Source organism: Mobula birostris, chromosome 8, assembly GCF_030028105.1.
Source record: "Mobula birostris isolate sMobBir1 chromosome 8, sMobBir1.hap1, whole genome shotgun sequence".
NCBI classification, from domain to species: domain Eukaryota; kingdom Metazoa; phylum Chordata; class Chondrichthyes; order Myliobatiformes; family Myliobatidae; genus Mobula; species Mobula birostris.
This window is the reverse complement of record NC_092377.1, coordinates 81,516,677-81,527,366: the sequence shown is the minus strand read 5'-3', so window position 1 is coordinate 81,527,366 and position 10,690 is coordinate 81,516,677. Positions and strand designations below refer to the sequence as shown.

Below are 10,690 nucleotides of genomic sequence, written 5' to 3'. Positions count from 1 at the left end.
AACAGAGCAAGTGCTTAAACAGAAAGGACCAATAATACGCAACATCAATTCGTTTCCAACTCAGACAGCCAATGTGACTTTATTGGATTTGATAAAAACTATGAACCTCGGAGATTTCTCTGTTTCTAACCAGCCCTTTCAGTTCAGATCTCCCTCTTTAAAGCCCGGAGTTTCCCAGATGATTTTTTTTTAAAAGCTGGATGCTTTTTTAAGGTTCTGACTGTTGGCGCGTAAGGTCGCGTCGCGTAGATTTTCCCAGGATTTATAACAAGTACAGTCTCTGCACGCGTTCCACACTCAGCAGTTCTCGCTGCGTGTCTGACGGAGCAACCCGATGACAGTGTGCAGGAACCTCTCTGTGTCACAGGCACTGCATCAATCCCCCCACCCCTCCCTCCCTGTTTACACTCGCAAAAACACAGACCCTTTTTAACACAAAAATCCCCCTGTGATGTAATGACGTTATATGAAGATCGTCTCAAGCGAGTGAGTCACTAGGCTGTAAACATTCCCGCTGCCAGCCACAATATAGGAAGGCGAAAGGAGTTAAGTCAAGAGAGTGTGAAGTCATCCGCTTGGAAGAGTTGACTAGGTGCAGATGGTTTAGACCGGGCGCCCCGACTCTGTTCTGACTTTTCGCGCATCCAAGGATAACCTCCGTGTCTCCGAGATTCGCTCACCCAGTGAAATGGTTCGCCTTTCCTTCTCCGCACTTTTTCAACTCTCGCTAACCGGAGCAGCCGGATTCCGGCTTCTCAACCCAGCAGCCGTCTGATCTAATGCAATATTCCCAATCAGGTAAGGAGATGGCTGAGATTTACTTAAAGCGATAAATAAGATTGAGATTTATCTGCTGCACACGGGAAATTAAAACACATTGACCAATTATATCGGTTAATCCTAGCTTCCAGCTAAAACTCATGACATTATTTTAAATGTTAATTTACTTTCCAGGACTTTTTTACTAGTTCTATCTTTTACATTCATTCACATTTTCTGTTCTTATAAGAACTCCTGGATATCCAAGAAAAGCCGCGTCCCATGATTGTTGTATTTCCCCGTTTCATACACTTGTTCTCTTTGCTTTTCCGTTCCCTCCCTCCCTCTCTTTACCTTCTCAGTCACTTCCCTTCTCTTCGGCAACCCGCCCCCCTACTCAACATTCACACCTGAACAGATCGTTTTTTTTAACGGGAGGAAAGAAATCATTTTTTTCTTGCGAAGGCGCTAAACTACAACGCGGAGGGATGGGGGAATGATCCGATTTGAGTTCGCCGAGTCTCCAATGATTTGACTCCTCTGAGAGGGAGAGTCGTACAAAGGAATCGTTGTTGCGGAGATGCGAAGTCCAGCATTCAACGGTTGTTCGCAGCCCATCCTGAAGTTGGCGCTCTTCGCTCATATCTCTGCCTCTTCCTTCTCGGCAGCATGTCAGACCTGACCTTGTTTCGTTCCTAATTGATTCTATTATCTGTCCAGGACACACAAGTGCTTTCTCGGGCTCTATCCCTGCCTGACGCCTTCGCTTCGATCTCAGGTCTATATGATCGATTTTACCCTTTGCTTGCAATGGGCCAGATAATTAGTAATCTTCACACGTGTATTATATTTTTCTATGTCTGTTCCCAATAAATATTGAAAACCGGGGAAATGGCCCTTTATTTTGTTATTTGCCACGTTCCTGCCTTACACTTCGTCAGGTGTGTCATTTATCCTTAAGTGTGAAGTTTAGCAGCTCGCTGTCCCAGTAACAAGTGTGCCATGTACACTTAAAACGCTGGAGTTAATACGTCCTGATTAAAACGAGCGAATAAAGTGCAGAACTACAGCTGAAGAGAAGCTGTTGATTTATAGGTTTCTTTAGGAAAAGTTTGGAGGAAGTTGACCTACCATTTAAAAGGAAACATTTGAGCCAAGTGTGTGGTTCTTCGGGGGGAAGTTGGACCTTGTTTCTATTCAAAAATTGACTTCTGAAAGTTAAGCTCTGCACAAAAGCAAGTCATTTATAATATATGAAACGAGATCTTCACGGGTCTGCCCTTCAAACCCACCGCCCCTGAAAGTTATAAACCACGCTGAGTACTTCAAAGTCTATCGAGCAGAAAACACATATAACGAGTCCAGGCTCTGAAAGAGTTAAAAGACAAAAGCGATATTTAAGAGCTGCGTGCGTGTGAGTGTGTGCGTTTTAGATGCATTAGTGGAAGTTTTTTTTCTGAAGCACTTTTCGTCTCCCCCCCCCCACCTCGCCCCGAAATAAATGCGAAGAGCAATTTGTTCCTGCTGCAAGCATTTTGTTCACAGACTTCCCAAGGATTTTTTGAGCCCTGCCAAAGACAATCTATCGCTATGATCTGAATGTCGAGTCTGTGTCAGTAATCATTACCCGGTATGATTGGCAGAACGCTGCTTTGGCCCAGGAGTCATGATATCAGAGGTACATGTAATATTCAATATATATATTGAATTGAACTGGTATTCAATATTCAATTACTATGGGGAGGGAATCCTGCCACACGCCGAGAAACCTCTCCAGCTAAAAAAGGCTTATTGTAATCACCCACACACCCAAGATTTATTACATAATAAATCGTATATCTATAAGGTCGATCCTGTCAGGAAACTGTGGAGCTTTCGTAATCGTTTTGGCGTTATCGTTTAGAATGCACTTGGATGAACCGCTTGGCATACTTCCCCCTTCTCCTTCCATATATGCTGGTTATTTTCAGTCTGCACTTTGACTGAAAAGGCAGAGGAGAACTCACTGGAGATCCTCTGTGTGATCGGTTAGTGGTTGTGGTTGAAGCGAGACTCATTAGCGCGGAATTGACGGAGGAGTAATGCGATCAGCACAGGTAGTCCCCGTCCGACCGCGGGACTCACCGGCACTCCAACTTCGGCATTAGAGGCTGGAGTGTGCCAGAGAAAGCGAGAGTACGTGTGAGAGCGGAGTCACGTCCCGAGCACTTGGTGAATTCTGAAGAAATCGGCCTCCGGTGGACGGAAAGGGGAAAAGTAAACGAAGGTTGAACGATCTTCTGAAACATATTGCCCCCTCCCAAACCAGATGTTTCGGCGTCTTACGAGTCTTGTTTTCCGGAAAAGAGGAGGGTGGGAAAAGAGAAATAGGAGCTAGCCCCGAGATTGGGCCGGCAGGAGTGCGGCACACTGTTTTCTACGGACGAGGTGGGGTGGTGTTTGGCGGGTCAAGTTAATAACTTTTTAAAAGAAAACTCTCAAAGACTTCACGCGATTAAATGGACTTTTCGGCGGTGCGGCTTCCTGTCAGTTGGTCGGCTGCTTAGTGAAAGGTAAGCGGGTCCTGGCATTGTGCAGGGGCGCAGCGCGCCCAGGCACCAGCAGTGGTGAAGACAGCACCTGTGCGTCTACTGCTCAGCCCTGTGATCTGTCCCATCCCAGACACAATAAGTTCAGCAAACGTAAACAACTCCTCTTTCTCTCTCTCTCTCTCTCTCTGTCTCTCTCTCTCCCTCTCCCTCTCTCCCTCTCTCTCTCTCTCTCTCTCTCTCTCTCTTTCTGCCTCTCTCGTTCAAACACACATACATGTACACGTGTGATTCGCCCGCTCCCGTTCACCTTTGTTTTTGCGTCTCTTTCGCTTTACTCGCTGGACTATTACAGAATTAAAAGAAGATGCGCTCTCCTTCCCTTTTCTGCTCTCACCCCGCCGCACAACTTCTCACTCTAGCAATCTAACTGGCAATTGGTTTATTATTGTCACATGTACCGAGGTACAGTGGAGTGACTGATTAAAAGTTCAAAGTTAGTGATTGTTCCTCGATTCCACTCTTTATAACCCTCCTTCTTCCCTACTTCCCGTCTGGCTGTCCCTTACTCAGCAAGAACTTCTTATTTAGTGTGTCTCTCCCGTCCTCTCTCCACCCCTATATCTGTCTACCTGTCGTTGAGTATATTCCCCCTCCCCCCCACCCCTTACTCTGCTCACTCTTTTCGTGCGTGTGTGTATGTGTGTGTGTATATGTGTTTTCCCACATGTAGCACTGAAATAACAGCTCCCCCCACCCCATGTTGCTCCCCGCAGAGACACGATGACGGCCGGGAGACGATCTCTGATGGTGCTCTTCCTCTGTCAAGTTCTCTTTGGAGGCTCAGTAGGGCTCATCCCCGAGATCGGCCGCAAAAAGTTCGCTGAGCACCAAGCCAACTCTAAAGGGACGAGTCCACTTCAAGCCGAGGGCATACTCCAGGAGTTCGAGTTGCGCCTGCTCAACATGTTCGGTCTCCGGCGCCGCCCTCACCCCGGCAAGAATCCGGTGATCCCGCAGTACATGGTGGATCTGTACAAGCTGCACGCCGGTGAGGAGGCTCAGCATCGCGAGGGGAGATCGGTCTTGTCCCACTTCCCCGAGAAACCAGCCAGCCGCGCCAACACAGTCAGGAGTTTCCACCACGAAGGTAAGGCAGAGTGGCAGCAGTTTGCCAGGTGTCCCCAGTTCGCACCCAGCTCAGTTCTCTCATTGTAGGGGCATCATAAAGACTGGCCTACCAAGCAGACCTATACAGTGTGTGTGCATGCTTGTGTGTGGCCACATAATAACAACCAACATGCATATTAATGTTTGTTTGTAAGTGCAGACAGTGAACTTTGATGTATAGGAGTGACACGCGCACGCACTACGCAAGAACTGTGCTATCAGCATTTTGGCGTGTAACTGAACTGAAGGGTAGAATTTCTTGATTTCAGCTCTCACCAAGGCTCTTTTTTCTACAAGTTGCATTTCCTGTTGGTTGGGCCGTTGGGTTCACAGCACAGTCATCTCCAAACAGGTAGTATGTATGATATCTGTCCCCGTACCAAACTTCCCCAGCCCCCACATCGTCTAAATAAATCCACTTCACACGTTGCCAGCAGACCGGCGGGGCACCACTCCCGGACCCGTGAGAGGAGAAAATGCAGATTACTCTGTTGTGACAGTCAAAGTTCTGGCAGTATTATTGTGGAATGAGTTTTGTGGACCGTTCTGGTTAATGGTTTGCAGATTTTATGTCGTAGGCACATTTTTGCAAAGCAAGATAGGGCATTCAACAATGGGCAAATGTATTTATTCTCTCGGGCAAATGTATTTATTCTCTCCAGAACACCTGAAGGTTATCTTATCTGGGGTTTGTGGAGAGGTTTCGCGGCATTTGCGTGCCTCTAGATGTCTTTGTTTTTCACGGGATGTCGCATAAATCTCTCTGTCTCATATGCACGGGACTTGATACTTATAATCTTGACGAATGCTAGCAAACCGGAGAATGAATCTTTTGTTGTTCACAGGTATTTTTCAACAATTGATATTGGTTATCTGTAGAGGCTAAATTGTGATTATCTGCCGAACGAACATTAGAACTTTTTTTTTGAAGACAGCTCGGCCTGTTGCTTACCGGGGGATGAAGCAGTGGCAGGAGGAAGCCCTTCACAATATTTGGTGGATGCTGATGAAGGGTCCACGCCAGTCGGATAAAATGTGTTCCTTTGTATTACTTAGGTTAACCCCCGTTTAAAAGTTTAATTCCCATTAATTAGGCGCAAGCTTCGCAGATCTTTCAAAAGTTCGTTCCAAATAAATTAAGTATAAGTATACTTGGTTCAGAAGCACAACAGTTTTATTTATAGGAGTGTTAGATTCAGCATCACCCCTTCCCGAACAAAATTTAAGGAATTCTTAATAAATCCACTCTATTCAGAAGAAGTTTGCTTCTGATGCCAATCTCGCGTGTTGGAACCTAGATATCTTCCAGGTCCTAACGCCCGCGAAGGTGGTAGTCACTAAATCTCTTCTTTTGCTTAGACGAAGTTCAATTTTTAAAAAAACTGTCTTGGCTACCCCAGTCCAGACTGTAGCCAGATTCCAAGTTTTGATTTTCTTTTTGTTTAGAAACTACTGAACTTTTAATTACAAGAAGCCAAATGAAGTTAATTTATTTTCAGGGAGACCACTCCCAGCTAAAAACAAGTGTGAAAAATTACCATATTATTAAGCATGCAGCATATATTCTTAAGCAAGTCCAGGTATTTATAGCATTTCCACGTGATGTTAAGGCCATATTCCACATTTCAACAAATGTATACAGGAGCATATTAGCAATGAATAAATCAATGTGGCATGTTTCCAATGTTAGTGGAACTATTTTCAAATGGCCTAGAGCAAACCCTTTGAAAAGTAATTACATAATATGGCACAATCTCGGGTATGGGCCAGAGTGTTTACCAATTGGTGCATTTGTGGTGTCCAGGGAGAGTGTGGTTTGGATCAGGGCTATACTACACTTGCAATCAAGGGACCCCTTAGACTCATCATGTATGACCACGTTGGAATGAATTCTCCCTTTGCTATTATTTCTTCCTTGAGTCTAGGTGAGGCATTGCAAAACATTGAAGTGTGATTCCAGACTCAAAGATCGGTAAATTAACTTTGCTAATTTTTGCTGATTTTCAAATCAAGTTTTGTGATTCAGTTTGGATCCCCTGCACAGACATATCCTAACAATTTGTAAACATTCCTGTGGTTGCCATATTTAAGCAAAATAAGGGCTTCAGTCAAATACTAGTCATAAGTAGCATGAGCTTCTGGATATGTTTCCTCTTCCTAATAGTTGAGGTTTCAACTAAAAATAAACAGATCTACTTAAACATCTCTCATTTACAACCCGTCCTTAAGCAGCAAACATCATTTCAGAACCTACAACCTGAATCAAATAGGAAGAAAAATACACTGCATTTGACCTAAGTTTACAGCTGGTTTGATCTTTGCTTTTGTGCATTTTTCGCATTGAGAGGATGATATGTAGCAGATAATTAATATTTTATTAGTGAAAGTTAGATCAGAAAGTAGAGCGTGTCTTTTTATTCAAAGTACCACCATTCCTATTGACTATCGTTGCTGTTAATCTACGACATAACATTTTACTCAAATGAGATGCGCAATCTGTTTCTGCATCAATATTGGACCTGTTTTGATTTCTGAACACTCAGTGACCATTTTATTAAACATCTCCTGCATCTAATAAAGTAGCCACTGATTGCATGTTCATTGTCTTCTACTGCTGTAGCCCTACCAATTCGATGTGTTGTGTGTTCGGAGATGCTCTTCTGCACACCACTGTTGTAATGTGTGGATATTTGTGTTACTGTGGCCTTCCTGTCAGCTTGAGCCAGTCTGGCCATTCTCCGTGACCTCTCATTAACTAGGCATTTTTGCCCAGAGAATTGTCTCTCACTGGATGTATTTTTTAGTTTCTGCGCCATTCTCTGTAAACTGTAGAGACTGTTGTGCTTGAAAATCCCAGGAGATCAGCAGTTTCTCAGGTACTCAAACCACGCTGCTTGTCACCATCAATCATTCCATGGTCAAAGTCACTTAAATCATATTACTTCTCCATTCTTATGGTTAGTGTGAACAACAGCTGAACCTCTTGACCATGTCTACCTGCTGCTGCATGATTGGCTGATTAGATACTTGCTTTAAAGTGGCCACCGAGTGTATCTCAGAACAATGTATCTCAACATTATTTATCTCAATATTATGTATTTCATCATCATGTTAGGTAAGGTTACCTCTGAGCCTTGAATGTGTCTGACAGTGGTTCTAATGTCTTTCCTGTAACAGAACAAATGGAGGAGTTGCCTGGAGCCAGAGAAGAAACAACGCGCCGCTTTTTCTTCAATTTGAACTCTATACCCAAGGTGGAGCTCATCACCTCAGCAGAACTGCGGATCTACCGTGAGCAGGTGCGAGAGGCCTGCCTGAACGCCAGTGGTGGTTACCATCGCATCAACGTTTATGAGATTCTCAAGTCCACGGCGCCGTCTAGCCGTGATCCAATCATACGGCTGCTAGACACAAAGCTAGTGCGCCACAACGTGAGCCGATGGGAGAGCTTCGACGTCAGTCCTTCCGTAATGAGGTGGACCGTACAGGGCCAGCCCAACCATGGGTTTATGGTGGAGGTCATCCATTTGGACCAGGAATGCAAACATTCAAAAGGACATGTCAGGGTCAGTCGGTCTCTGCATCAGGATGAGGAAAGCTGGCCTCAGATGAGACCTTTATTGGTGACATTTAGTCATGATGGCAAAGGACACACTCTTGAGAAGAGAGTGAGGCGCCAGGCCAAACACAAGCAGAAGAAGAGACTCAGGTCTAGCTGCAAGCGTCATCCTTTATATGTGGATTTCAGTGATGTAGGATGGAATGACTGGATAGTGGCACCTCCAGGATACCATGCTTTTTACTGCCAGGGAGAGTGCCCATTTCCACTGGCAGACCACTTAAACTCAACAAACCATGCTATTGTTCAGACGTTGGTGAACTCTGTCAATGCAAACATTCCCAGGGCGTGCTGCGTCCCAACAGACCTTAGTCCCATCTCAATGCTTTATCTTGATGAACACGACAAAGTTGTATTAAAGAATTACCAGGATATGGTTGTAGAGGGTTGTGGATGTCGTTAAAGCAGGAAAATTTATCAGAGAACAAAAAACCTTGACACTTTACTCTTTCCCAATGAAGACACTATTTATATAAAAAGAATTAACAAAATAGGAACATCTATTTTGAAAATATATTTATGTCTACTTAAAAAGAAATTGGGAAAATAAATATTTTAATCAGAGAATTGTTCCTTTTAAATGATGTTTAATTGTATTTCAGATGTACATGTTTATATGGGTTTAACCCCAACATATGAAGTATAATGGTCAAATTCTTATTTTGTATTTATTGCTATTGTAACCACTTTTAGAAAATAGCTAATTTGTATTTATATGTAATCAAAGATAAATATAGGGTTTGTACATAAATCGTCAATCCACATCTGTCTGGAGTATATATGGTTGAAAGAAACCTTGCAGTGAATCCTTTTTTCTCAGCTGGGGGCAGGCAAACTAAGATTCTAAAATGTTTCAGAACGTGTACCAACGTGAGTCCCATCTTTTCAAAGTGTTTTCTGACATGTGGCACATTAAAATTTTTGGCATAGCAATCTTGAAAAGCTTACCGATAATAAGATGAAGGGTTTAGGGATTGGAATGCATACAAAAGTAATTGTAGCAATGTCTAAATAGCAAACAGTGTAAAATAACACTGGGGTTGTTCCTTGTAGTTTACAGGTGGTTAAATTAGATAGAAGCCAGAGGCAAAATGGACCCGTTATTCAACTTCTAGTGAGATCAAGCGTGAATGCTTGGAAAAAATCTTAAAGCCCACCTTTAGACAGAAGAAAATCTACCAATAGAAGGCTTCAAAAGCAAATGTCAACCCGGTTCAGTGGTAATGCGCAGGTCACTGAAGCAGTAACTCATGAGTTCAAGTACCCGTTCAGGTTTTGTTTGATTAGCTTGACTATATTTAAAGAGTCCTGCAATGTTGGAGGTTCTGTCATTCTGATTTAGTCCTTAAGCTAAGGTCTACCATCTTGGTGAAGAGTATACAATCTTCCTGTAACACCATTTATAAAAGGCCAGAGCATTCTGTTGGCATCCCACCCAACATTTCTTACTCAACCAAAGCAGATTATTTGATTATTTGTCTCAGTGTAAAATATATTCATCTCTGCAACAGCAATGCCAACGATTCAACTGTAATTTAATGAGTAGGAAATGCAGTGAGACATCCCAAAAAACTTTTAAAGGCCGTGGTATACAAATGTATTAGTATGCAATTGCTTGTATATAGAGCTCCTTTTTAGAAATTCATTTTCATTGAAAGATATTTCAAACATATTTTTAGATTTAATTCCCATTTCCTCCTCTCATGAAGATGCTCCACTTTGCTCCCAGTATGGGACCTATTTACTTACCTAATATTTATTGCTCCATTTTATTTATGATATGTAAGACTTAATAAACTCATGACCACACTGCAACAATTAAACATCCCAAATGAAGCAAATGAAACTTCCGCATTAAAAGTATGAAACACATTACTTGATCATAAATTAGTTTTGTTATTTATACTGAGAAAAAGTGTAAAATAGTTATAACATTTATATCTGGTAATAGTTGAGGGTCAGTAGATATAATTTAAAAATATTTTGGATTTACACGTCTAGAATTTCATAATCCTGAGATCTGACCATATTTGCAACCGATGGGAAACCTTAAAATGTACCAGAGGTACACTGGAAATGCACTTCCCAAGAATTCATTAATATTTACCAGGAAGGAAAACCAACATGGAAAGCAGATGTATTTCCGCATGCCATACTTTAGTAATCCCCACTCTTGTCATTCTTATCAAATTTATCAAGCTCATCAGAGATTCATAAAGATAGCAATTCCTTGAATCTAACAGCAGAAACACACATGAAAATAGTTCTGATATTTATGAACCATTATATTTTCAGAGAATACAATCTGTATGAGTCACCAAGAAGGTTAACATTACCTTTTGACCCTGTCACAAAAGTGATTGCTTATCTACACAAAATAACCTCTTTGAGTGGATGCATTTATCAGCTGCATTGTTTACCATGAACTTTAGTGCTTCCACAATTTACCTTAAGCATCTCTAAACACAGATTAAACAATTAAATGTAACTCAGTACAATGTCAGATGTCCTTGTACAAAGCCTTCAGGTAATTTATAATTTTGACTGCTTCACTTGCCAGCAAATATGTCTTCTTTCACATGTTAACTGGGGGTATAATTTTGTAGCTTTACTG

The 10,690-nt window shown here is 42.4% G+C and overlaps 1 protein-coding gene across 3 annotated transcripts; it reads left to right on the top strand.

Annotated features, from left to right (window-relative positions):
* The first annotated feature begins 309 nt into the window (after positions 1-309).
* On the top strand, positions 310-8,840 carry bmp2a (bone morphogenetic protein 2a). 3 transcript variants are annotated; one of them, XM_072265531.1, is made up of 3 exons: positions 310-798; positions 4,064-4,437; positions 7,635-8,840. In XM_072265531.1, exons 2-3 carry the CDS (start codon positions 4,071-4,073, stop codon positions 8,477-8,479), a joined length of 1,212 nt encoding a protein of 403 aa, XP_072121632.1. In that variant the 5' UTR covers positions 310-798; positions 4,064-4,070; the 3' UTR covers positions 8,480-8,840. The 3 variants fall into 3 exon arrangements, with proteins under 3 accessions (XP_072121632.1, XP_072121634.1, XP_072121633.1); XM_072265533.1 differs by lacking the exon at positions 310-798 and adding an exon at positions 2,699-3,025; XM_072265532.1 differs by lacking the exon at positions 310-798 and adding an exon at positions 3,037-3,311.
* The last annotated feature ends 1,850 nt before the right edge of the window (positions 8,841-10,690 follow it).

Excerpts from the sequence above, each read along its gene's own strand:
- bmp2a (XM_072265531.1), top strand. The coding sequence starts at position 4,071 with ATGACGGCCGGGAGACGATCTCTGATGGTGCTCTTCCTCTGTCAAGTT. Across the intron at positions 4,438-7,634 it reads CAGGAGTTTCCACCACGAAG|AACAAATGGAGGAGTTGCCT; the intron begins GTAAGGCAGAGT and ends TTCCTGTAACAG.